At 35.0% G+C, this 27,540-nt stretch overlaps 3 protein-coding genes and 1 long non-coding RNA gene across 5 annotated transcripts; all 4 read right to left on the reverse strand.

Moving 5' to 3' along the window:
* Positions 1–1,535: 1,535 nt before the first annotated feature.
* LOC147545174 (protein trichome birefringence-like 33) lies at positions 1,536–4,381 on the reverse strand. The gene is made up of 5 exons (XM_086634868.1): positions 4,039–4,381; positions 3,605–3,902; positions 2,611–2,785; positions 2,315–2,514; positions 1,536–2,213 (listed from the first exon to the last, which is right to left on the reverse strand). Exons 1-5 carry the CDS (start codon positions 4,358–4,360, stop codon positions 1,715–1,717), a joined length of 1,494 nt encoding a protein of 497 aa, XP_086490994.1. The 5' UTR covers positions 4,361–4,381; the 3' UTR covers positions 1,536–1,714.
* A 2,931-nt stretch (positions 4,382–7,312) lies between these two features.
* Positions 7,313–11,618, reverse strand: LOC147545175 (protein trichome birefringence-like 33). 2 transcript variants are annotated; one of them, XM_086636989.1, is made up of 5 exons: positions 11,270–11,618; positions 10,622–11,144; positions 8,359–8,530; positions 8,046–8,240; positions 7,313–7,939 (listed from the first exon to the last, which is right to left on the reverse strand). In XM_086636989.1, exons 1-5 carry the CDS (start codon positions 11,490–11,492, stop codon positions 7,445–7,447), a joined length of 1,608 nt encoding a protein of 535 aa, XP_086493115.1. In that variant the 5' UTR covers positions 11,493–11,618; the 3' UTR covers positions 7,313–7,444. The 2 variants fall into 2 exon arrangements, with proteins under 2 accessions (XP_086493115.1, XP_086493114.1); XM_086636988.1 differs by having other exon boundaries at positions 7,313–7,943; positions 8,041–8,240.
* Positions 11,619–13,317: 1,699 nt separating this feature from the next.
* LOC147545176 (protein trichome birefringence-like 33) lies at positions 13,318–17,813 on the reverse strand. Its single transcript, XM_086635808.1, has 7 exons — positions 17,643–17,813; positions 17,349–17,495; positions 16,019–16,337; positions 15,618–15,897; positions 14,235–14,406; positions 13,928–14,127; positions 13,318–13,831 (listed from the first exon to the last, which is right to left on the reverse strand). The coding sequence occupies exons 1-7, from the start codon at positions 17,811–17,813 to the stop codon at positions 13,318–13,320; spliced, it is 1,803 nt and encodes a 600-aa protein (XP_086491934.1).
* Positions 17,814–23,749: 5,936 nt separating this feature from the next.
* Positions 23,750–25,759, reverse strand: LOC147545177 (uncharacterized). Its single transcript, XR_015223702.1, has 3 exons — positions 24,892–25,759; positions 24,723–24,780; positions 23,750–24,063 (listed from the first exon to the last, which is right to left on the reverse strand). It is a non-coding gene; the product is annotated as an uncharacterized LOC147545177 (long non-coding RNA).
* Between the last annotated feature and the right edge of the window lie 1,781 nt (positions 25,760–27,540).

Below are 27,540 nucleotides of genomic sequence, written 5' to 3' on the forward strand. Positions count from 1 at the left end.
AATAATATTAAAATAATAAATGTCGACCAAATGTCCACCAATGTCCACAAATATTAACAGATGTCTATGAAAGTCGAAAAATATATATTTTTGATTAATACAAATATAATATGCATTACTCATTTTGTCAATGGACTCAAGATCTTGAAATGTCCCCAGGACATTTTGTCTATAGAACGAATGTCTTGAAATGTCTATAAAGGCATTTTGTCTTCAAACTCAATGTTATGAAAATGTCTATGAAGACATGTTGTCTATAAGAAGTCATCTGAAATGTCTTGAAAGGTCTACGTGACATTTTGTCTATGAATGTCTGTGAAAGTCCCAATCCACTACCCGCTCTTAATGTGAGATATGTTTACATCATTATATGTGTGTTTACAACTAAGGTTCTCTATAAGATTATACTCTTTATCTTGATGACTAGTCTAAACTTCTTCCCTAGAGTAGCGCTCTTATTATCTCTCATGTAAGAATGCTATGGACAATCCACCACGCCCATTTAAAATATAAATTTTAATGTTTTTTTTAATTTTTTTGAGAAATTCGACTACGATATATGTTAGTCGTTACAAGACACTGCTACGTCATTAAGATGTGATAAGCACAGTAACCGCTTAAGTTAAACTAATAATTAAAGAGCCCTAAGTCTTGATGAAAATTTTTTTCCACCCAAATTCGATCCTAAAATCTTATAGGTTTAAGAGGGATGTCCTACCACTACACCATAAAGGTGATAGGGTTATGTAAAACCAAAAGGTTATGTGTGTTTTTAAAGGCATACAATTTAGAGATGCATACACTAAAATGTAATTTCTTTTTTATAAGCAAGTTGTAAAACCAACTTCAAAATTTTCAAGGGAAATTCAGCAAGAAAAATTTATACTTCTTGATAACTGTACATGACGAATTTGAGGAGAAAATGTTTCATTCTATCGTCTTCATAAGTGTACGTGCTTATTTCATCAAAAAAAAAAAAAAAAAAAGTGTACATGCTTGCAACAAAAAAAATACTGTACATGAGGTAGTTGGAGCCAAAAGTCTATTTGGGCAGCTGATTTGCTGACTTGGCACACCACGTCAGTTGGCATACAAAATTGGAATTTAATTTAAGTCCCTGAAATATTTTATTTATATCCCCACTTCCTGTGCAATTGAATTTATTTAGTCCCTGCTGAAATTGAAAAATTGCTTTTTCCTGTTCCTGCAGAACTTTGGTCTCGGCCTTCTCTTTTACTTTTGATAGTTTTCCTTTCTGTCCTTTTTGTTTTGAGAAAAACAAACTTGGGTAATGCCGCTTTGTTATGAATCTTCTCTATGATATACATAGCTAAATACCAAAGCTAACCTTAATTAATGGGTTAAAGACCGAGACCGAACAAGAGCTTAGCCTCACCCATTCAAACAAACTCACTCATCATTTCAAGACATATCTATCATGTATTGACCGTGTTCTTCAATTCATAGTCCCATGTTCTTCGATCCCTAAAGACTAAATCAACAAACATATTGTAGAAAATCCAAACAGAAATTAATGGCATGTAAGAAGCTTCATTTCAGATATATTCAACTAAGCAGTCATGAATGTCAAAACCAGTGGTTGTGTTTTAATCCTTCATAAATAGAGGTACGTAACTCAAATTGAAGTCTATTTTCTTTCAAATTTAGAAAAGATTGTTAGTCTATTAATTTGAATTAATCAAATTCAGTTCTTCTATGGATAGAAAAGCTTGGCATAGAGGAGTTCATTCCATGTATCATGTAATCCAGGCAAACACCAATGTGTACAATCAGCATAACTTACTGGATTTGCTAATTGTGCGGCCGTCAATGGGCTCCATTGCTTCTTGTATATCGATGTATGTGCATCCTTGCGATACTCTGATAATTGGGTAATGTTTAGAAATGTTATGGGTACCTTTGATTTACTAAATACTTCCCTAATCACACTCATTATGCTTTTTTGCGAACCAGTTCCCCAGTATGAAGGATCTTCGATCGGAGTAGTCTGATTATAACAATTTCCATCTTTATCGCCTCCCCAATTAACACTCCTGCCATGGGTAGGTGACATGCTTGTAAAGAAGACTTTGCTCTTCTTTGGGTCTGTATTCTTCTCTAACCATCTTACCATACTCTTCATAGCCATTCGATATGCATCGTCTGGTTCCATCAGTTTGATGTCTTTTCCGTCTACGAAAGACCCATTCTGCCTGAGGAGAACAAGTTGAATTTGTATCGAATAAGATATCGTAAATATCGAAATAACATACATAGCGTGGAAATTCAAAAGTTAAGGGTTATTATATCTTACAATACTTTAAGTTTAGAGCCAGTCGTCCACCATAGATATGTATTGAAGACGAAAATATCAGCTCCTTTCCAGAATTTACCGTGCTTATTGATCGATCCTTTTCGTATAATTCTTTCATTCCCTCTATGGATGACAGCATTATCAGAGTTTGATTCAAGAAGATGTGGAGCCCAGTAGAACTCTATTGTCGCATTATACTCCTGCATACATAAACATGAAGGGAATATGTTAGAGAACTAGTCATCCTTCAAATCAGGAAGATGCTTAAGAAACTACTGCAATTTTAATAAACATACTTTAGCTCTAAAGACTGTTAGAGAATCATACGACGCTTCCATGGATTTGGCATGTTCTGGAATCAATCTGTGTAGGAGACACACCATTGAAACATACTGACCCCGACCCAAAGAGTCACCAATAAATATCATTCTCTTCCCTCTAAGCGCCTCTAGCATCCGAGTTGCATTGAAACTGTGTACATGTACAAGATAAGTGTAACGGTTTAGAGTGTTTTTCGCTACTCAAATTATCCATATATACATTACGCTTTTGTGATACCTAACTCTAATTAGGCTACTTAAATACGAAGGTATAAAAGAATGTGATCATTCGCAGCGGCAATTACAACCACCAAAACTCACACCATTTCTTGTTAGAAATGTATGTGAGCTGACTACAAGTCATAAGGATGTTAGATTTCTGTCCATCTAACTCAAAACCAATTGCTAGTCATGGTTATTATTCTACTCGATGATGTCGAGGTGAGACCATTCTCACATAGGAAACTCAACATGCTTTCCCTTCTGAACTTTTTTACTAATCATCTCCTTTTCTTCTCCATAAGTTTTATTTTGTTCAACAAACCTCTTCTAGATCCAAAATTTCTCCTCTAATCTTTTATATTTCTTATTATTATACTAATATTCATAAAGTTCAGCCAATCAGCCCCATTGGCCCAAACTCAATGGTTGTAGCCAAGTTTGGGCTGCCTATAGTATTTATGTCGTCACCACCTCCAAAGTCCAAACTATTATCTTTTTTACCGATCAGTCTATCAAAACCGAAATGCTATTTGGTCCGAAAATAGAGGCCTAACCTCATTACGAAATCCGATACGGGTGTCACCATTGGTCCGGGCATGTGGAGAGGAGCGCCCGGACCAATTGGGGACGGCCTCATCGGCTTTTGGGCGGAGGTCCGCCCCACATTGGGGCAAATAGAATTTCTCTTAAACAAGAAGTCAAGAAAGGAAGAATAAGAAATTGGTAGAGAGAGAAAGAAATACTGGACCTAGGAAGAGAGCAAGAGTGAGGCTGCCATTTCCAAAGCTGATATTCCCTATCAGGCCTTCCATGTTCTATGCACGTTAACTGAGGATGTATGTAAGGACATTCCGATTCCTCATAAAGCGGCCGATTCAAATCGTCTCTTACCCACTTCCCACTGAACAAATCACATTCCCCTGTTTCTTTTCTAATCTTCTCACTCTTCTCTCCGGCAACCGCATTCCGCGGCGACGCAACCCTTTCTTCCGCATCCGCCTCCTCCTCCTCCTCCTTGTGGACATGTGGTTTATCATCATACTTCTCTACCACCAAAAACAAAAACAAAAAAAAATAAATCATCATAAATTCATAATGGATGGATTAAACGAAGGAACGACAAGAATTGGATTCAAATTAATTTCAAAAAGGAAATGGAGAATAAGAATTAAGAAGACTGACCTGATGAGATTAGTGGTGATTGACGATGGTGAAGATCTGATGATAACTGCTGCTGTTGTTGTTGTTGCTGTTGTTGTTGTTGATCATGATGTTTGGATAGAAGATAGTTGAAATCGTGGGGGGAGAGAATAAGGACGAGGAATAAAGTTATAAACCCTAGTAGTAAACTGAAAAGCAAGTAAGAAGTAGAAAGACGAGCACATATTCTACTGTTCACAAGACGAGAGATGATAGTATTGTGTTGGGCTCTCATTTCATCTTCCCTTTGTTTTCTTCCCTCCCCTGTTTTCTTTGTTTCCGCTCCCTGTTTTCCTCGGGACATGAACCAACTCTTTAAAAGACAGAATCTTATTAGTTGTTTAATTAATGAGTTATTTCCCAAATAGCCCCTAACTTTGTGACCAGCTTCCTGCCTAGCCCCTAATTTTATCAAATATTATCATATGGTTCCTTTTTTCAGTCACCGTTAGCACGCCGTTAACTAGTCATCATTTCTCTCTCCTCCATCTTATAACCTCTCTCTGCCACCTCATCGTCTTCACCGGTGACCTTCAAACCAATTTTTTTTTTTCCTGTTTCTCTCTAAAAATTTTTATTCCTTGCCTCTCTCTCTCTAGAACATATCTAAGGAGAGGAGGTCTGTTCGTGACGAACATACCAGATCTTGGCCTTCGTGACGAGCAGAACACGAACAGACTAGATTTTGGTTTGTTCGTGACGAACAGAACACGAACATGCCAGATCTTGGTCTTCGTGACGAATAGACCAGATCTTGGTCTGTTCGTGATGAACAGAACATCACAAACAGAGAACATACCTCCTATCTTTAGATCTGTTTAAGAGAGAGAGAGGAGAGAGAATTTTTTTTTTCTAAGTTTGAAGGTCGCCGGGCGGCGACCTTCGCTGGTGAAGACGATGAGGTGGCGAGAAGATGAGGTGGCAGAAAGAGTTATGAGATGGAGCAGAGAGAAATGATTACTAGTTAACGGTGTTATAACAGAATATTAAAAAGGGGACCATCTGAGTATTTTTGATAAAGTACGGGAGCTAGGCGGAACATTGGTCACAAAGTTGAAGGCTCTTTGGAAAATAATCCTTAATTAATTAATTAATGCTCAATTAATAATTATACAAAGAGTTTGGGTGGTGCTACCCATGTGAAATGCTATGAGCGGGCGATACTATTTTTTAGTAAGCACTCGGGTAAATAACCGGGTATTTAAGGGTCAAATTCACTTTTATTATCTCTTGAGTGCTGCTAAAAGTACCCGACCAAATTGTTGTTAACATCTTGGTCTATTAGCAGGCGTCCAAATTCTATAGGCGGTAAGCATTTTGTAAGCACCCGACCCCTTCAAGGTTTTAACAATAAATCCTAATGTCTGCTACGGCTGGCATTTTGTAAGCACCCGACCTCTTTAAGGTTCTAACAATAAATGTTAATGTCTGCCACCGTGGACTGAATATCTCAGTGACTCTCTCCCTCTAACCGAGCATCAAGCTGCGAGCACTTATCTTTTCTCTCTAATAGAGCACTAGACTGCGAGATTCTACACCTCTCTTGTTTGCATTCTCTATAAAGGAGCACTAAACTGATACTTTTTCTCTTTACCAAAGGACCAACCTGCGAGATTCTACACCTCTCTTGTTCTCTTTTCTCTAATTCACCACCCAAGACCTTTTTGCTTGAGGAAATTGGCCAAGAAGGGAAACACAACCTACATTTGTTTGTGTTAAGGTCGGTTAAAAAGGCCTAAAGTTTATGAATTTTCTTAAATTAATTTGTTATTTGAATGATTTAGGACATGAATCCCACATTATAACAGGTTTAGAATGTGTTTTTGTTTAAAATGGGACAAAGAACGGTAGCGTGTGTAAATCTTCCCTTGATATAGTTGGAACATAAATACTCTTACAAGATTCCCTAAAAATCTTAGGTAAATTAGTTTCAACTTTGATTGTGGTTCCAAGTACTGTCATTAGATATATCCAGTGAAACAATTAGACTTTTTGGTGCTTCATGAAAACCCCAAAATCATGGAATTGAATTTTTTTTTCTCCTTTCTAATTTGTGATGAAATTTTCGAGGTCGTTCATATGAATGTGTTAAGCATGAATCAACTTTGAAATATACTAATTTTGATACCAAAAGGCTCATATCAAAAGATACACAAATTTATGGTTTATGAGAGCTCCACTTAGGTTAGAAACCTTGACTCCACTGGCTATAGAAAAATATGCTAGGCTCTTGCAGCATCCTCCTATAAATTATTATTATTGTTATTACTATCAAATTATGTGCTTATTAATGCCTCATCTAGCCTCGATCAGCTTGTAAACACATCATTGAACTTATAAAGGCCGAACCAATTGAAATATTTCAAATATAATTTGATGTAAAGTCAAAATATAAATAAATTCTAATTTGTAATTTGTGATAAGTACGTTAAGAAATATTGTTTATTAAAGAAATTAGGAATCGACCTCTTTCTTTCTATAGTCTATACTAAATTGCCAGTTGATTTCTCCAATAGTATATAGAGATAGAAATAGTGAATTAAATTTGTACTGCATATCTCACGTTTGATGAGTTTGACTGATGATATTTTTATTAAAATGTTCACCAGTAGGTCCAGTACAACGTGCTCTATATTCTAACAATAAATACCTGTTTAAGTGAAATTTAGATTAAATTACAAGATCCATTGGAGGAATCGAATACTTGATCAATCTGAATTTATTAGGTGCCTCTTCACATTTCATGCAAGACAAATTAAAAAAGGGTTATTTCCCTAATGGCCCCCAACTTTGTGACCAGCTTCCCGCCTGACCCCCTACTTTACAAGAAATACCCATATGGCTCCCTTCCGTTATAACACCGTTACTCTCTTTCTTCCATTTCTTTTCTCTCTCCTCCAACATGTTTTCTCTCTCTGCCACCTCGTTAAACCAGCCACATCATCGTCTTCACCGGCAGGGTCGCCGACCGGCGACCTTCAAGTTTTTTTTTTTTCACCTAAATTCTAAAATTGATATATAGAAACAACAATTTACACCTAATATTTCGGGTGTAACTGTATGATTCTCTCAATAGATCTTCCATTATTTTTCTTCTTTTTTTGGTTAATAACCGAGTCTACTCTTAACATAAGATATGTTTACATCATTATATGTGTTTTGTAAATTTGAGGAGAAAATGTTTCTTCTATGCGAATTTCGACGGAAAAATTATCATCTTAAGAATGGTCCATGTCAAAGTTAGAGAGCAGTCTAATGTCAAAAACAGTGGTTGAGATTCTAATAAAGTTATAGTTTGACAATGTATTAACATAATCTCCCTCAAACAGATTGGCATGCCCATGATATAGCTTCCTCATTCAACAAATAGAAATCAAGCTCCGTTCTTCTATGGATAAAAGAGTTTGGCATAGAGGAGTTCATTCCATGTATCTTGTAATCCAGGCAAACACCAATGTGTACAATCAGCATAACTTGCTGGATTCGCTAATTGTGCTGCCTTTAATGGCCTCCATTGCTTCTTGTATATGGACGTATGTGCATCCTTCCGATATTCTGATAATTGGGTAATGTTTAGAAATGTTATGGGGACCTTTGATTTACTAAATACTTCCCCAATCATGCTCATTATGCTTTTTTGTGAATCGGTTCCCCAATTCAAAGGATCTTTGATCGGAGTAGTCTGATTATAACAATTTCCATCTTTATCGCCTCCCCAATTAACACTCCTGGCATGGGTAGGTGACATGCTTGTAAAGAAGACTTTGCTCTTCTTTGGGTCTGTATTCTTCTCTAACCATCTTACCATACTCTTCATAGCCATTCGATATGCATCTTCTGGCTCCATCAGTTTGAGGTTTTTTTCATCTTGGAAAGACCCATTCTGCCTGACAAGAAGGTGAATTTGTATCAAATAAGATATTGTAAATATCGAAATAACATACATAGCATGGAAACTCAAAAGTTAAGGTTATTATATCTTACAATACTTTAAACTTAGAGCCAGTCATCCACCATATATATGTATTGAAGACGAAAATATCAGCTCCCTTCCAGAATTTACCGTGCTTATTCATTGATCCTTTTCGTACAATTCTTTTACTCGCTCTATGCATGACAGCATTATCAGAGTTTGATTCAAGAAGATGTGGAGCCCAGTAGAACTCAATCGTCGCATTATACTCCTTCATATATAAACATCAAGCGAAGATGTAGGAAAACTAGTCAGTCATTCTTGAAATCAGGAAGGTGCCTAAGAAGAAACTACTGCAATTTTAAATGTATGATCTGTTTCAAACATACTTTAGCTCTAAAGACTGTGAGAGAATCAAACGTTTCCATGGATTTGGCATGTTCCGGAATCAATCTGTGTAGGAGACACACCATTGAAACATACTGACCCCGACCCAAAGAGTCACCAATGAACATCATTCTCTTCCCTCGAAGCGCCTCTAACATCCGAGTCGCATTGAAACTGTGTACATGTACAAGATAAGTGTCATTGAGGAGGTTTAGAGTGTTTCTGGGCTACTCAAAACCAATTGCTTTTCATGGTTATTAGTCTACTCGCTGTCGAGGTGAGACCATTCTCATATAAGAAACTTAACATGCTTTACCTTCTGAACTTTTCACTAATCTTCTCTTTCTTTTTCTTCCTAAGTATTTTTTTTCAACAAACCTCTTCTAGATTAAAAATTTTTCCTCTAACATTTTCTATTTCTTGTTTTTCTCAATAGTTTGAAAGTAATGTTAGGGAACAAGAAAAAATAAACAGACTGTGAATAAAAATAGTATGTGGATTGTCGTGATTCGCGGTTCAGTAGATTAGAATCATGAAAAGGACAGATCACGACAAGCCGCATAAGAATTTTGTCCAGGATCCCTAGCATTTTTCATAATTTTGTTAGTTATATATAGCCAAGTTTGGGCTGCCTATAACATTTATAGCATGCCCAACTCCTCCACCTCCCCCATTATCATCTCTCTCTACTCTCTCTTTCTCTAAGGGGTGGTAAAGGATAAGAATTAAGAAGGACATTTGAGCTTTATCACTAGACAAAATGTCATGTCAACAAAAAAAAAAAAATACAAAATGTCTTATAAATATTTGACATTGATTTCGTAGTCAAAATGTCTTGTAAACATTTCAAGACACTTGGTTCATAGCCAAAATTAACTGTAGACATTTGATTCATAGACAATGAAGACATTTGGTCTATAAACAAAACTTCCCGTAGACATTTCAAAATATTGAATTCATAGACAAAATGTATAGTTTGTTGTAAAGCAATCCCACATTGGTGGGAGACATGAGCGTGGTGCTCCTCTTAAGAGGTTAAGCACCCTTCCCTAGTGAGACCTTTTAAAACCGCGAGGCCCAGGTGTGCCAAAACTGACAGTATCACTAGCAGCCCGGACGGCTGGTCTGCACCATCCTATAACACGTTATCAACACGATTCGCTCTACTATGATGTGGTCTTGGGAGGGTATGTTGTAAAGCAATCCCACACTGGTGGGAGACAGGAGTGTGGTGCTCATCTTAAGAGGTTAAGCACTCTTCCCTAGTGAGGCCTTTTAAAACCGTGAGACCCAGGTGTGCCAAAGCGGACAATATCACTAGCAGCCGGGAATGCTGGTCCGCACCATCCTATAACACAGTTGATATTAATATTATTATTATTATTATTATTATCATCATCTCATCATTGATGGATTATTGAAGACATTTATTATTTTAATATTATATCATTAAGTTCTAATCATATGAAATACTAATGTATCTTTACTAGTATTTCATAAATATATGTTGAATTTCTTCGACATCCATGGATATTTGTGCACATTGATACACTTAGTAGACATCTGTGGACATTGATAGATACTTACTATTTTAGCGTAATATAAAATTATAGTAACACAGTAATCCAATAATATAGTAATATAATATTATTATAACTAATTAATTATTAATTAATTATTAATTAATTATTACTTTCATTACTTTCACGAAAATGTCTTAAGGTGTCTCCACGTTTTTCAAAAATATTTTCTCTCAAAAAACTTTCAAAGTTTACACTAAAATGTCTCCAAGTGTCAGTGAAACCAATTTGTCTTAAAATGTCTGAAATTTCGTATCTCAGATTAATAACAATCTTTGAGAGATATTTGAAGTGTGTCAAACGCATAACACAAACATTGAGAAACATTTGAAAAATCTCAAACGTATAACATAGATATTTTAAAATATTTTAGTTCATTTGAAATGTTTCGAACGAATAATAAAAATGTCTCGAGACATTTAAAATGTTCCAAACCAACAACACTCATATTTGGAGACATTTCAAATGTCTCCTCCCACTAACTACCCCTGGACAAGAAGTGGGGTAAAAGAAAATAAGAGATTGGTAGAGGTGCTATAAATATAATAATGACTGATCATAATGTAGATAGATCTTCTTTTTGTTTTTTTTCTTTGTTGAGCTAGATCTTTTCTTTTATGAAATAATGTAGATAGATCTTAACCAAAAAAAATGTAGATAGATAAAGAAATATATATTACTGTACCTGGTAAGAGAGCAAGAGTGAGGCTGCCATTTCCAAAGCTGATATTCCCTATCAAGCCTTCCATGTTCTTCACATGTTAACTGAGGCTGTATGTAAGGACATTCCGATTCCTTGTAAAGCGGCCGATTCAAATCGTCTCTTACCCACTTCCCACTGAACAAATCACATTCATCATCATCCCCTCTTTCTTTTCTGATCTCTTCACTACTGTTTACACTAGTAATAGTCTCTCCAGCAGCCGCCCCATGCCGCGTCGACACAACCCTTTCCACCTCCACCTCTGCCTTCTTAACGTCGTCGTCGTCATCATCGTCATCGTCGTCATCGCCGTCGTCGTCATCATCGTCATAATCATCATCATCATTATCATCATCCCCGGTTTCTTTCCTAATCTTTTCAGTACTACTCACACTAGTAATAGTCTTTCTGGTAGCCACCGTATGCGGGGTCGACGCAACCCTTTTCACCTCCGCCTCCGCCTCCGCCTCCTTACCATGATCATCATTATCATATTTCTTTACCACTAAAAAGAAGCAAAATAAACAATGTGCCGGCACATCATCACCATAAATTCATAATGGATGGATTAAACGAAGAACGACCTCAAACTAAATTTCAAAAAAGAAATGGAGAATTAAGAAGACTGACCTGATGAGATTAGTGGACGGTGAAGATCTAATGATAACTGTTGATCATGTTGGTTGGTTAAAAGACAGTTGAAATCGTTGGAGGAGGAGGAGAGAATAAGGATGAGGAATAAAGTTATAAACCCTAGTAAACTGAAAAGCAAGTAAGTATAAGAAAGACGACCACTACTACTAATTCTACTAGTAATCAGTAGACGAGAGATGATATAGTTTTCAGCTTTCATTTCATCTTCATTTTGTTTTCCTGGATTCTTTTTCTTTCACTCCCAGTCTCTTTTTCTTCTCTTCCTTGGGAATGGACCAAACTCTTTAAAAAACACAGACTCCCAGACATTTTAATAAATGCCTTCAACAAAAAATACAGGAGTATGATTTAAAAATGTTAAAGAAGGACTATAGTACAGATCTCGGTCTCCTCCTCCTTCCAACCAACGGTAGGGTAGGGTAATCAACACGGCCCATTACCTCCTCGATATAATCGAATCTATTTTTCACAAGTCACTTATGTTGAGTCAAATATCAGTCCTTTTTTACCAATAAATATGTTGTTGTGTTTAGAAGATCCTATCATTGAAGAAGAAAGTGTCAACATATAGTGCCCTTATATAATTAGGGAAGTCTACAGACAAGGTTGTAACAACTACACCGGTTACCCATTAACTAATTAAGAAAACAACAAGGCTGCACAACCCGCCTCTTAAAACTCTCACTTGAACCGCATTTCAGATAAACAAGAGTTTTTCTCTCCGCCTGATTTGACAAGTGAGAGGAGAGAGAAACAAGGATTCCTCTCACGTACGGTTCAAGTAGCAGTCCCACATATAATAAGCCTGTCTATGGATATCTAAATATTCGACATCCGATCACCATCCTTATCGAATATCTGCTTATCGGATTCAGATATGGATACACTAAGGGGGGTGGGGGCTAATATTTGATCCGATAAATATTTGTATCCAATAAGTAATATAAAAAGATAATAAAAATTTAAATTTATTCATAATAATATATAAGATTTATGGTTGAGATTTATTATTTAGATCTAATGGTTAAAAATTTAAAATTTTGATTAATTAATATTATCGGATTCGGATATTGATTTATAATATCCGTCGGATAATTATCGGATATCGGATAGCTTATCGAATTAGGATATGCCTATATCTGATCCGATAAGCTACTGTTTACAGGCCTACCCACAAGGTAGGTTGAGTATACGTTTTGGTTTTTATATCTTTGTCTTGAAACAAGGGAGTTAATTGTAGGTTTGGATGAAAGATTTCAAAGTAGGACTCCTACTAAAAAAATGAAATTTGTTAGAAATCAAGATTATTTAGTCTGTTTCGCTAGGACTATTAAATCTTAAGTCCAAAATTTGTATTAGACCAAATCTCATCCTGCCCTAAGATATCTCTTATTCAGACAGAAGGTTAAGGTTTTCGATTCCATTTTCTGTTGTGCCTTCCTGAAAGCTGAAACTATATTTTTGTTTACAAAAGGGGTTTCCACTCTCTTCGTGTTTTTTCTTTAGTTTCCAAGAAGTAAACTTCGGTATTTTGAGGATTTGATGACACCTCTGAATCCAGGTGATAACACGAGAGAACCAAACCAGACAATAGAAAATGGGCAAAGCAACAAGGTGTAAGAAGAATCTCACATGGAAAAATGTCGATCTAGCAACTAAGAATGTAATGTCTAGGTCCTCTCTGTTCATTGTCACTTAGTTTTGAGTTGGATGGCCACAAACTTAACACGGGGCCTCTCCTATTCCCATTCTGGATTTTGACAACATTGAGAATGGCAAGATGGACACCAAAATGATCGATCTCAACGCCAGACATAACCGAACATATGGTCAATCGTCAAAATGTAGTATTCTAAGTTAGATCTAATTTCACATGTGCACCTCACTTAACGCATTTGATAGAATTGTTTGTGCTCAGCGGACACGAATTATACCCTCGTAAGGAAAAAGGCATCCGTGGTGCCAAATTGAAGTCTCCTATCTTTCCTGTAGAAAGAGATAATTAGTCCATTAATTTGAATTAATCAAGTTATTTTCTTCAATGGATAGAAGAGCTTGGCATAGAGGAGTTCATTCCATGTATCTTGTAATCCAGGCAAGCACCAATGTATACAATCAGCATAACTTGCTGGATTCGCTAATTGTGCTGCCGTTAATGGGCTCCATTGATTCTTGTATATCGATGTATGTGCATCCTTTCGATAATCTGATAAATGGGTAATGTTTAGAAATGTTATGGGTACCTTTGATTTACTAAATACTTCCCCAATCGCACTCATTATGCTTTCTCGCCAACCAGTTTCCAAGTGCAAAAGATCTTCGACCGGAGTAGTCTGATTATAACAATTTCCATCTTTATCACCTCCCCAATTAACACTTCTGCCATGGGTAGGTGACATGCTTGTAAAAAAGACTTTGCTCTTCTTTGGATCTGTGTTCTTCTCTAACCATCCTACCAAACTCTTCATAGCCATTCCATATGCATCGATTGGCTCCATTAGTTTGATGTCTTTTCCGTCTTCGAAGGACCCATTCTGCCTGACAAGAAGTTGAATTTGTACTGAATCAGATATTTTAATTATTGAAATAACTCACATAGCATGGAACCTAAAAATAAATGCTATTATATCTTACAATATTTTAAGTTTAGAACCAGTCATCCACCATAGGTATGTATTGAAGACGAAAATATCAGCTCCCTTCCAGAATTTACCGTGCTTATCGATTGATTCTTTTCGTATAATTCTTTCATTCCCTCTATGGATGACAGCATTATCAGAGTTTGATTCAAGAAGATGTGGAGCCCAGTAGAACTCGATCGTCGCATTATACTCCTGCATAAACATGAAGCGAATATGTAAGCAAACTACTCATCCTTGAAATCGGAAGATTGCTTAAGAAACTACTGCAATTTTAAATGTAGGATCTGTTTTAAACATACTTTAGCTCTAAAGACTGTGAGAGAATCAAACGTTTCCATGGATTTGGCATGTTCTGGAATCAATCTGTGTAGGAGACACACCATTGAAACATACTGACCCCGACCCAAAGAGTCACCAATGAACATCATTCTCTTCCCTCTAAGCGTCTCTAGCATCCGAGTCGCATTGAAACTGTGTACATGTACAAGATAAGTGTCATTGAGGACTGTGTACATGAACAAGATAAGTGTCATTGAGGAGGTTTAGAGTGTATCTCGCAACTCAAATTATCGCATTGAAATTGCATACATGTACAAGATATGTGTCCATTTTGAAATATTTTTCCTATACATCTACTGCACTGCCCCTTTCTCAAAAATTCACATCATACTCCCTTATCAAATCACGACAATTTAAAAGACTAAGGTTGTGTGTTTTTTTTTTGTATGTCTGAATCTGAATTAGTTGAATCTAAATTCATGCTAATTCAAATTTTAGATCTGAAAAATTATAAAAACAAGCACAACCTAAGAAGCAACAAACATCCAAATTTTCCCCACGGAAAAAATCAAGAGGCACCCAAATTTGACTATAGGGTGTTGGCATTAAGAAAAATCATATGAAACGGGATGTTAAATTTTCCGTCCATCCAACTCAAAACCAATTGCTATTCATGGTTATTAGTATCTATGTCGAGGTGAGACCATTCTCGCATAGGAAACTCAACATGTTTTCCAAGTTTTTTTTTAACAAAACCTCTTCTAGATCCAAATTTTCTCCTCCAATCTTTTATATTTCTAGTGTTTACACTAATTTTCATTTGTTTTTTCAAAATGTTCAACCCCATTGGCCCAAAGTCAATAGTTTTAGAGTGATGCTAAGGAACAAGAAAATCTAGGCAAACTATGGATCCAAAATATGTGGATTACCGTGATTCGCGGTTCAGTTTATTAGAAAAATGGGAAGCATGGATCACAACCAACCGTATAGGATATGAGAAATTCTATTTATCCCTCAATTTTGGTTCTTCCCCCAGCCCTCCGCTGATGTAGCAACATATCACTTGAGTGTGGAGCAATTGGAGAGTGAATTGTGAGAAAATTTAATCGAGTGATATGTTGTCACATCGGCTGATGGCTGGGGGAAGGACCAAAATGGAGGGCAATATATAATTTTTGACAGGACCCGGAGTCCCTAGCATTTTTCATAGTTTTGTTGGCCATATATAGTCAAATTTGGGCTGCCTATAGCATATATATATATATGGCATGACCAACTTCTCCACCTGGACCACCTCCCCATTATCATCTCTCCTCCCTCTTTCTCTAAACAAGTCAAGAAAAAAAGAATAAGAAAGCTATAACAATGAATGATCTATAATAATGAAGATAGAAATACTAGACCTAGGAAGAGAGCAAGAGTGAGGCTGCCATTTCCAGAGCTGATATTCCCTATCAGGCCTTCCATGTTCTATACACGTTAACTGAGGATGTATGTAAGGACATTCCCATTCCTCATAAAGCGGCCGATTCAAATCGTCTCTTACCCACTTCCCACTGAACAAATCACATTCATCATCATCCCCTCTTTCTTTACTAATCTTCTCACCGGCGGCCGCCCCATTCCGCCCAACCCTTTCTTCCTCTACCTCCGCCTCCTTACCATTATCATCATCATACATCCCTACCAACAAAAAAATAAATAAAAATAAACAATTCACATCATCAATTCATCATAATGCAGGATGGATTAAACAACGACCGGAATTAAATCATTTCAATTGAAATGGAATAAGAACACTGACCTGATGAGATTACTGGTGATTGACAGTGATGATCTGATGATAATTGTTCTTGTTGTCGGCGACGATCATGTTTGGATAAACCGTGACCGGAGAGAATAAGGACGACGAATAGAGTGATAAACCCTATTAGTAAACTGAAAAGCAAGTAAGAAGAAGAAAGACGAGCACGAATTCCACTAATCACAAGACGAGAGATGATAGTATTGTGTTGGGCTTTCATTTCATCTTCTGTTTTGTTTTCCCCTGTTTTATTTACTGGATTCTTTGGCTCCCCTGTTTTCCTCCGACTGACTCTTTTACAAAACTCCCGGTTGTGTAACTAATTAATTAATGTTCAAAGGTAGGGTAATCTAAACCTACTTGAGAAATCTAATTTTGAGATGTCACCAATATCAGACAGATTTGACCAATCAAATATGAGATTCCTTAAGGATCCCTTTGTTTGGTGGGAAAATAAAAAAAATCCTACAAAATTTCACCACAATAACGGTAGTAAATTTGTTTCTCTTTTAGAATTTTTGGGATTTTCACCTCCTGTCTCACTGTAATTTTCTCTTTCTAAAATAACAGTTCCGGCTCTTTTTCCTCTCTAAGAGCATCTCCAATGCTAGACTCAAATTCAAAATCTTAGAGTGACACAGAATTTTGTAGAGTTTTTCTTCGAAATCCATCTCCAGTGCAACACTTAACTTGGATCTCTAAAATGAGGTGGCGGTAATTATTTTAGAGATCCTTAAGAGGACACTCTAAATTTAGAGTGTCCTCTTGGGGATCTCTAAGTGCCACATAAGCAAATCAATAAATTTTACACTAAATATAGGTTTTTAGAATTTCTCTTATTTGTTGCATTAGCGAAAGCTTTCAAATAGAGTATCTCTATATGGCCAAATAAGAAAGAGAGCATTTAGAGATTTATTTTTCACACTTGACACATACGATTTTTAGAGTTTTTCTTGAGTCTTGCATTGGAGATGCTCTAAAGAGTACAATACTCCATCCGTCCCATTTTATTTAGTAGTTGTTATTCTTTTTATGGATGTTTCAAAATGTTTGTTTACTTTTTCTACATACCATTAGTTTAACTACTAATAATATGATGACATTCCTAAAACGGGTGCTTCTAAAGGCACCTGACCAAAAGGCTGTTAGCATCCAATTCTATTAGCACCAGACCCAACTGCTCCTTTCTCTGTTAGCACCGTCCAACTATGTAGGCCCCGGTCAAAGTGGAGAGTTAACCCACCCCTCCATCCATCTCTCCCAAAATCTGAAAATTGAGAATTCCAAATTTTCTCTCTCTAAGCTTTCGAACCCGAACTTCTAATTGTACCTTGATCAACTTGTTTTTTGCAGAGTGACTAACTATTATATGCTTTCGAACTTCATATAAATTCTTATTCGTCGCAGCTGCTAAGTCGTGAAAAGTGGGTTGTTTATCGAAGTCCTTATGCAACCTCTCCTTTAATTGGAGGAGTGCCTGAAAGCAAAAAACATAAATTAGTTTATGTTTTTTTCCTTTTTCCTTTTTTTTTTTTTTTTTTTCTGTAAATGGTGTATTACATTAGAGCAACAACCTAATGATTCTACCAGAAAATGAATAAGAATGGAAAGTAGGTAAATTTACCTTCACGGGTTGCATCAACTTGAACAACCAAGCATGTTCAGAAGAAGGGAGAACTGGAGGTATCTTCATTTTCTTCCGATCCATACTGACATGATCGATTGAGACAGAATACTCCCTAACAAGCCTCTCAATGTCCATACCTTTCACATTATCTTCACTCCACCGACTCATTTATGTTCCCACTTCCTTCTTCCTTCTGGAAGCAATTCTATTAGCAAGACTCGACCTTTTCACCTTCTTCTTATTGCTCCTCGCTACTTGATTGTTTCTTTCCTTTTCACTTCTCTTAGTGTCTTCTCCCGCTTTCTTTCTCTTTCGACGATTTGTCCACACTGTACTTCCAATGTCCTCCAAATCAGAAATGTCGATCGCGGTGCTAAGCTTGTAAATATTTTCAAGTTTTGCTGCTGCTTCATTATAATCCAACCCTATATAGCAAGAAGAAGCTTCATCGACAACAACAACTTTAACTCGTTTTATAGGCTTATTTAACCTCCTTAGTCTCTTAGATTTTTTAGGGCAGCCTAGTCCGTGACCTTTGCCTGGACGGACAAGGTGATGGATTGGGATTCTTTTTGGTTTTGGAAGAAGATGGAAGAAGCAAAAGTTGGTGTCCATCATCCACATTAAAAACAAGGGTCCATGGGTTTTAAGTCCAAAATAAAGTTCAAAAAGGGTTTAAGGTCCAATCTTCTCAAAAAATAGATTTTTAGTCCTTTTCCGTTTTGAAGAAACATTGTTGATACATAATGTGTTATATATAACACATATAAAAAAAATGAAATAAAGTATGAAAAAAATGAAATAAAGTATGAAAAAAATGAAATAAAGTATGAAAAAAATGAAATAAAGTATGAAACTTTAACAATAAATAACAGGTAATTTATGAAACAAAACAAGAATCAATAAACAGAAAAACACTTTAATCTTGACATATAAACATACTTTAACTAAGTTGGACTAAATATTCATTATAATTATTATTTTGGCTTAAAATCCTATATTAATATTAGGGTGGACTAAATGTGTGTTTAGGGGTAGATTTTTGAACTAGAAACCCAAAATTTGTAAAAACAAGTGGTTATAGTGAACTCGGGTCAATGGTCACTGACCCGAGTCAATAAAATTTTCGAATGCTAACAGCCTTTTGGCCCGGTGCCTTTAGAAGCACCTTCCAAAACTACCATTTACTTTTAATGCAATAAAAAGGGATGCTACTATACGCAACTTTAATTTTACTAAAGACAACTATTAGACAAAAATAACCGAATAAAACTAATTAAAATAGTGTCCTAAATTGCTAATCAACACAAAAAACAAAAATTAAGTATAACTGAATTTCTCCTCCATGCTATATTGCTATACACAACTCTATTTTACTCGAAAAAACTATTAGAAATAACTAAATAAAACTTATTAAATATTGTCTAATCCAACAAGTTTCTTCAATTTACTGTAATAGTTTTTGTGCAATGTTAAAGTTATGTAGAAAAAAAAGATAGATTGTGCTATAGTCAAATTAGTAATTTAAAAAAAAAACTAAAATGAAGTGCGTTACAGTCAAATTTGTAATTGTGTTTTTAAAAAAGTTATAAAATAGATTGTATTATTTATTTATTTTCAGTTTATCAGTGGGTTATAATGCCCAACACTAGATTGTATTAGATTCAATTTAGTAATCTTTTTAAAAAAGAAATTCTATCTATTTTATATTCATTATTTTTCGAGTTTAATTTGGGATTCTCAATATAATATTTGCTAGATAACACTAATAAAACAAATTTTATTTTTGTTTAATAATTTAACAAAAGAAAAGATTGTGTCTAGTAAATAATTTTGTGGAGTTAAAACATAGTTTTATTTTGCAATTTAAGATTCAACAAAATATTTGCTAAATAAAACCACAAAACCAACTTTTGGTGTTGTTTAGCAATTTAATAAGAAAAAAGGTTGTGTCTAGCAAATAGCTTTGTGGAGCAATTATCCAGTTTCGTTTAACATTATCTAAAAAAATTTAATTGATTCTACACTCTTTTATGTATTAATTTATGGCATTTTCAACAAAGAAAAAACCGAAGTTATTTTCAAAATTTATTATACATTAAATATGGGTAGTTTGGGAAAATAATTTTAGGTGTCAATATTTAGTGGTAATGTAGAAGTATCATTCACTATATTTACAAAAGAAATAATTCATTTGAGTACCAAATTTACAGAAAATCAAAATCCTAAATTGATTTATCCATACTTTAACGATGTATAATCAACAGTTTGAAATCATCATCACTGTCCCAAAAATCTTTAGATCATCTTTCCCACCAAGAATAAAGTTTGGCGGCTTTATATTTTCCCCGCAAATTGTTTTGATAATAGAAAAGAGCCAAACCAGATATCTAATCAGGTGGGAAGAGTGTTTTGATTGACTCTTTGTAGAGAACTCGCACAATTAGGTCTTTGGTATAAGAAGAATACTATCTTGTAAAAGGTGAATTATATATTTGCCCTTCCTTTACTAAATTAGTTTAAGGAAAGAGTTTTTTTTTTTTGAGAATTTAAATTAGTTTAAGAAAGCGTTACTAAGATTTAATAAATAACTCTAAAATATAAGGACTTGATTAAAGAATAACAATAAATTTAATATTTTATTCATTCATGTAGTTTTGGCCGATATAAACTACTCAATCCTGTCAACACTTGGTTGCCCGAGTGGTTAAAGTGTTGACATATACTCCAAAGGTCCCTGGAGGTCCGGGGTTCGATCTGCAGAGAAGGTGGAATTTCTGGATTATTGAACTTGGGATTATTAGGGCATAAATAATGTAAATGGGCTTTAGGCCATAGTTTAGAAGGGTTTTGGCCAGTTCTTGTTTGATTTGCCAGCTACCGTGCTTATCACATCCTTGATGTATCAACGCCTTGTAATGACTATCGTACATCGAAGTCAAATTTCCAAAAAAAAAAAAAACTATTCAATCCTAACATCGAATGTCAGTGGCATTCGTAACTCCATGGACTTTGGTAGACTTGGACTTTCATTGACATTTTGGTGGATTCTACTGTAAAAAGAGAGTCAAATTTATCAACCATGAATATCCATACAATAACAATGAAAATTGTCAATGAGAATTCATTAAGGATTATTCAATGTCATTAGAGATGTCATAGAAATGATGATGAGAATCCGGGAAAGTCCATAGACTCTCCATTGTCAATGAAAATGTACATGGACATGAAGTCTATCAATGTCAGCCAAAGTCATGATTGACTAGACCCCCTAATATAATCCCTGATACTATGGCTCGGCTACCTCATCAGGTCGGGATTCACTCGGGGAAGTGGTCGGACATAACAACATTTTCCTTATAGTATATCCATTTTACCCATTTTTCTCTCAATCAATCCACATCATCATCGCCAACCACTGGTAGCCCAGTTGGTCAGGGCATATACTCTGCAATGCAGAGGTCTCAGGTTCGATCTCATAGAAGTTCAAATCCATGAATATTGAACTCGGGGTATAAATAAAGTAGTTTCTGTAGGTTTTAAGCCATTTTATTCATCAAGCTATAGGCCATTTAATTCGTCGGCTTTAGGCTCAGTAGTATTTCCGCAGTTATTGTGCTTATTACATCGTCTCGATGTATCATTGCCTTGTAACGACTAACGTAGATCGTAGTCGATTTCTCAAAGAAAATGAAACACGTCATCATACCTTCCACTTCATCTCTTGTTCATGCAACTTTCTCAGCCCGATAACTTTTCCGGTTGGCGACCTTACCCCACAACAACCTTAAAATTTTGTTTTTCTTCTTTACCACTTTCTTACTCCTCCCAATACTAAAGTGCCAACCGAGAGAGAGAAAAAAAAAGGTAGAGATTTGTAGAAGAAATAGTTTCTCATTCAGAGTTTTGTTTGAAGTCAGTAACTTGTAAATCTAAGGCAAAAAGAAAACAATCTTTTATTAGGGTTTTAAGTTCGGGGTTGGGGTTACAATCCTATGGCCTCTGTTGGCCATAATCTGACCAGATTGTTTGTTCATGCCGACATACCGTCAGAAGCTTCGTCAAGGGATTGGAAAGATTTTACAATTTCTAGGACGACATTGAAGACACATCATAACGAACATGGAGGGTTTAATTGACCGATGATCAAACACTGATCTAAATAAATTGAGAGTGATTGTTATTCTCACCATTGTTGATTATCAAGTTGTTCTCCTCCTTCTACCACCTAAACTCGTCTCTCCTTCTAGATGTCAAGAGAAACTCAAAACTCGATATAACAAGCTCAATATAAAACCCTAAAGTGAAATGAAGGATGGGAATAGACGGTTCAAATACATTTTGTTTTGGGGTTTATTTTACGGGAGGTGAGATTTCTTCTCCCTCTTTGTTGGTATTTAGACGTGGGGAGATGCTACAATTACTTAGAGGATTATTTAATGACTCATTTTTTCACTAAAAGACAAAGTTTTTTCAAAGTTTGACTGCGACGGGGACCACTTTTATATCCAGATGAGGAAACATGTCATCCTCTAAGTAATAAATTCTAAATAACTTTAATGCAAAAAGAAAAAAAATCTAAGTAACTTTATCATTTCCCTTTAGAGGTGTTTGATCATTTGCTTAGAAATGATAGATTTTTGGTACATAAAGCTTTAGGTTCTCTATTATACTTGCAACTGACTAGGAATCTACACTAGTAGATTTTTCATGAAGGTGTTCCCCTTGGTCGGATTCCTGCCGACAAAGGATAACGTAGAGAAAACCCAATGGTGATAGTGGTGGGAAAAAATTTTCTTAAGGTCCTGTCAGAAAAAGACGTCGTTGACCATAAAGAAGAAGAGGTGCGTCGGAAGGTTTGATGGCGTGAAGGAGAAAAAATGAGAAAGTTGGACATATAATAAAAATATCTAAATTACAATAGTACCACAAGGGTATTTTTTGAAAAAAAAAAACAATTTCAGGATCTAAAACAAACAGCCGTACACTTACGGGGACCAAAACGGCTAGTTTGTCACAAATTAGGGGTCAAAACTGAATTGGCCTCTTTCATTGAGTAAATATGAGTTGTTGGAGTCTGGTTGTATGAGTCGTCTACTTCTGACTTGTTTTTTTCAGGAGGCACAGGTCATTTGAGCTTATTAGAGACAACCATTATGACATCAGAATATAGTTTTATTTAAGGTCCGTGGGCATAAGGTCCAAAATAATCTTCTAAAAAGATTTATGATCCAATCTTCTCAAAACATGGATATTTAGTCCTTTTGCTTAATGGACGAAATTATCCATACTTTACAAAATACATACCGTCCATGTCCCTCGTTCAAAACACGCGGGTGTTAATGAAGTCGGGGGTTAAAGCGTATTTTCCATCTTTTTCCAGCGTGATTTATGGGATTTAAAACAAGCAACGAATCAATCCTTTCTCTCTCTTCTCGACCGTTATGGAATCAAAATCCAGATTCAAATCTTTTCAAAACCGAAACCCTAAACAATCGTACGCACATCGAATTTGAATCAAAACGATGAAATACTATCCTTTGTCTCCATCTTTTATTGAATCTGTGTATGTGAATCAATCATTTCTCTCTTTTCTCAACCGTTTCGGAATCAAAATCCAGATTCAAATCTTTTCAAAACCGAAACCCTAAATAATCGAATTTGAATAGATCAGAAAACAATGTATTTCATCGTTTTGGTAATGATTACCCACAAAAAATATTAGGGTTTGATTCGAAAATCTTGATTTTGGTAATGGTTTATAATCGGTAAAAACCTAATTTTTATTTGAAAATCTTACTTTTGTTTGAGATTTAGACAAATTTCAGTAACAAAGTACGCATACTTTATTAAACATGTAATGTAATTTTTGGGGTTTAGGGTTTTATTTGAAAATCTTACTTTTTGTAATTTATGATAAAGTATGCATAATTTATGTATAATGTTATATATATTGTATCTAAGTGTTTATGCTTTATGCAACATTTATATTTATTACAGGTCGGAGCAAGCTCAACCACCAAGAAAGGGAAAACAAAAGAAAACACTTGACTAATTTAGAATAAATTATGCAAACTTTACGAAACATAATGATACATTTATCAAAAATAATAAAATTTTATTCATTAGATTGTCAAAAATAGAACCGGAAGTACATAGTAGATGCGGTAACCGAAGAAATAAAATCAGTTATGAACATAGATTCGCATTTCAATGGTGCCCACATGCACGCTTCATTTGCTATCTTCAACATGACACACATCAGTAACACGGTTCAAATCATTTTTTAAGAATTTGAAATCATGCCCTGTGTTGATTCTATATTGCCTGAAACTCCATCTGTAAATATCTTATCCAACCCCTCTGATTTCAGTGTGATTTGCTTTTTTTGATTTGATGATTCTACTTGAAACTCCATCTGTGATAACAAATGGAGAGAGATTAATACATATAAATTTTATAGAAAAGCATATTTTTTACAATAAATGACATGAACGTTTATGTAAATTATATATAATTTATTTCAAAGTACACTAGATTTGCATAAATAAAGCGAAGTTGTTCTAATAATGAAACGAGTACTGTTTTGAGATTAAAACATACGTAATGTTCTATAAATTACGCATAATTTATGGACAATAATATAATTTTCATGATATTCCTGATAAAGTATATATAATTTGTTAGAAAATACATATATCATGTTCTCATTTTCAAAAACCTCGTACGGGGGATGTTTGCATAGTTTACTGTAAAGTATGATAATTTATGGTAAAGTACATGTAATGTTAATTCTGTTATGAGGAACCGTACGAAAAACGCACGTTTCATAAATCCGTACAGATTGAAAACCAGATCTGAAGAAAAAGTGTGAATATCATTAGGCTTAAATTGCAAATCTAAAGTTATCTGATATGATGATTGATTGCAACAATAAGTATACTCGATTTGTAGGAATCAGTAATGAAGGATTATCTCATCAATATCAAAAACATTAATGAAACTTTAAGAGAGAGAGAAAGACAATAATAACATACTCGATTTGAAACAGAATCAGTAAAGAAGAATTTTGTTTACCTGATTAACAATTAAGAAGATGATTTTCAGAAGCTCCAATGAATATGAAACAAGTTTTCTGTTTTAATGGAAGATTTTCAGTCGATTAAGATGTAGAGAGAGAGAGAGAGAATCAACTATAATAAACTGAAACAGGATCAGAAAACTTTTAAATTGATTTTTGTTTTACCTGATTAACAATGATGAAGATGATTTCAGCAACTCAAATGAATATGAAACAAGGTTTCTGATTTAATGGAGGATTTTTCGATTAAGATGTAGAGAGAGAGAGAGAGAGAGAGAGAGAGAGAGAGAAACCAGAAGGTTTCGGTTAAGATGTAGAGAGAGAGACAAAACCAGAAGGTTTTGGTTATAGAAAGCTAATGAAGATCACGGTTTCTTAATATAAAAACGTGATTGGAGAGAGAAACAGGGAGATAAAAATGGAAAAAATATTTGGTGATTTTGATCTTATAACTGTTTTTATATTTAAGAAAGGTTAGTCTAGGTATTAATATTTAATAGTTATTCTCGGGATTTGTGTTTTCTCTCTAGATTGAACCAAATGGACCAGATATCTATTTGTAATATTATTTTGGTTTTTATACCCTTTATGGGATTAGAGAGGACTAAAAGTCCTATTAGGGCCTATTTTTTGGGCCATACACCCAAAAATTCTTTTATTTATGTCTGCAAAACTTTTTTTTTTGTTGAAATATGTCTGCAAAACTTGCCAAAATTAGTATTGAGTTAGTCATTCAGTCGAAAGTAAGGCTTACCAGATGAAAAAATACTAGTAAAAATTATGAAAATTGAGACTCGAAGTCAGATTTCAGAAGGGAAAAAAGAAACGCCACTTTAGTTGACATGATTTAACTGAAGGAAATGAGTATATTTTTTTGTTGAAAAGTAGACGAGTTTAGTTTCGTCAGGTTGAAATAGTTGTATTATGATTTAATTTCTTGTGAGTGTAAATTTATCTATTACCTTCGTTGAACCTCGGAACGAGCGAATGATCAAGTCAACTGAGGAGTACCACGTTTTTCGTTTTTCAAATTAAGTCTCATAGCTTCAGAATAAAGATTTTATCATGTCTAAAATCTGTGTAACAATGGACATGTGAGAATTGTTCCACATGAGAAAATGATAATCTACTAACACATACATAGGCGTACAATTGGAACTTCTAAAGGCGCCTTTTAGAAATGAACCGTCCACAGAATTTGCATGTAGAAGGGCACATATTACAAGTGAAAAGAAAAGAAGACACTAGTTTTTTTTTTTTTTTTTTGAAAGAAGAAGACACTAGTTAGGTTCAATGAATGTTACACGTGAACGGACATGTAAAAGTAGTTTTACACTAGAAAAAGATTGTGTGTACTTTAACAATTACATATAAGGTAGTAATCACAAAAATTTCGAAAGAAAAGCAAAAAAGAATGAAAGAAAGTCTCCCCGTCCTTATCATGTAAGTTCTTCAATTTTGTTGATGTGAAGTTCTCTTGGACATTTTCTTTGAGGGGTTTATGTTTTCAATCAAAATTAGGCAGGTGAAAGTGAAACTCACAATTGGACTACACCTACTAACATGCTAGTCTCACAACCTTATACACACTTTTTTAAAATCTCAACAATTAAAATATAAATATCCTGATTGCACTACACAAATACGAATTATTTGTAAAGGCTTTCTGGAAGATAGTTACAATTAAAGTTGTTGTAACGGTTCTCGGTGGCCATTATAACAGTTTACTTATTTGTAACGGCCCTTTGAGGAAAGTCGTGATAAAAGACCAACTAAGTTGCCGCCACGACCAATTAAGTTGGTGCGAATGTTGGCGCCTAACATTTGAGTTCGACACCAGAACGTTCGATTATAAGGGCCTCTTCCTGTTACAAGAAGTTGGGGTTGTAACGGACTTTTTTGTTTTGGGCCGTTACAATAGGTTGGGCCTTAGATCCAAAAGATCAGTTTCTTTAAAAAAAATTACTTAACTTCGTTTTTTCTTTCCTCTCGCGTGTTGCAGAGTTTTCAGAGAGTTCCTTAAACGTTTTGTGTTTCAATTGGAAGTATAGGAATCGAGGGAGTTCTTAAACGATTTCTGGTGAGTTTTTTAGAGAGTTCCTTAAACGATTTGTGTCTATTTTATAACGGCCTGTCATCTGCAAAGCCGTTACGTATGTGTTCCTGCCTATCACCCACCCATTCCCCCCCCCCCCCCCCCCCCCCCTTTTTATAAGTGGCAAAAAGAGGAAAGCCGTAACAAATGAATAATTGTAACGGTTGTCGCACGTTACAAGTTTAATAGCCACGGGAATAATCAACCCTCTTACAAAATATTTCAATTTCATACAACAGTGATACAAAAAGATGTTATAACTTCGATTAAGAATGGTAGGCTGAGCAGGAGTTAATAACTGAAAATCTTTCATTTAATATAGTTGGAACATAAATAATTTTACAACATTTCCATAAAAATCTAAGGCAGCTTAACTTCTTACTTTTATCGTGGTTCCAACTTCCAAGTATATGTAGTGTTGGTCTTTCCTTGCATATAGTGACCAAACAGTTAGACTTTTTTGTGCTTTCTTAAGTCCCAAGATATTGGGGTAGAAATTTGATTACTATATATTTTTCTCTTTTCCTATATGTGAGAAATTTTCAAAGTTGTCCTCTCGGTCGTACATTTGAATGTGTTAAGCATGAATCAGTTTTGAATTATACTATTGTTGGTAAGAGAATGCTCGTATCAAAGGATATACAAATGTATGGTTATTATTATTGTTATTTATTTATAAAGGCCGCGGCTTTGGGGAATAACGAAAATTCTCCGGGGAA

The sequence above is a fragment of the Eschscholzia californica genome, unplaced genomic scaffold (genome assembly GCF_041429995.1).
Source record: "Eschscholzia californica isolate CP2 unplaced genomic scaffold, dmEscCali1.0.p SCAF_4, whole genome shotgun sequence".
Classification (NCBI taxonomy): Eukaryota; Viridiplantae; Streptophyta; class Magnoliopsida; order Ranunculales; family Papaveraceae; genus Eschscholzia; species Eschscholzia californica.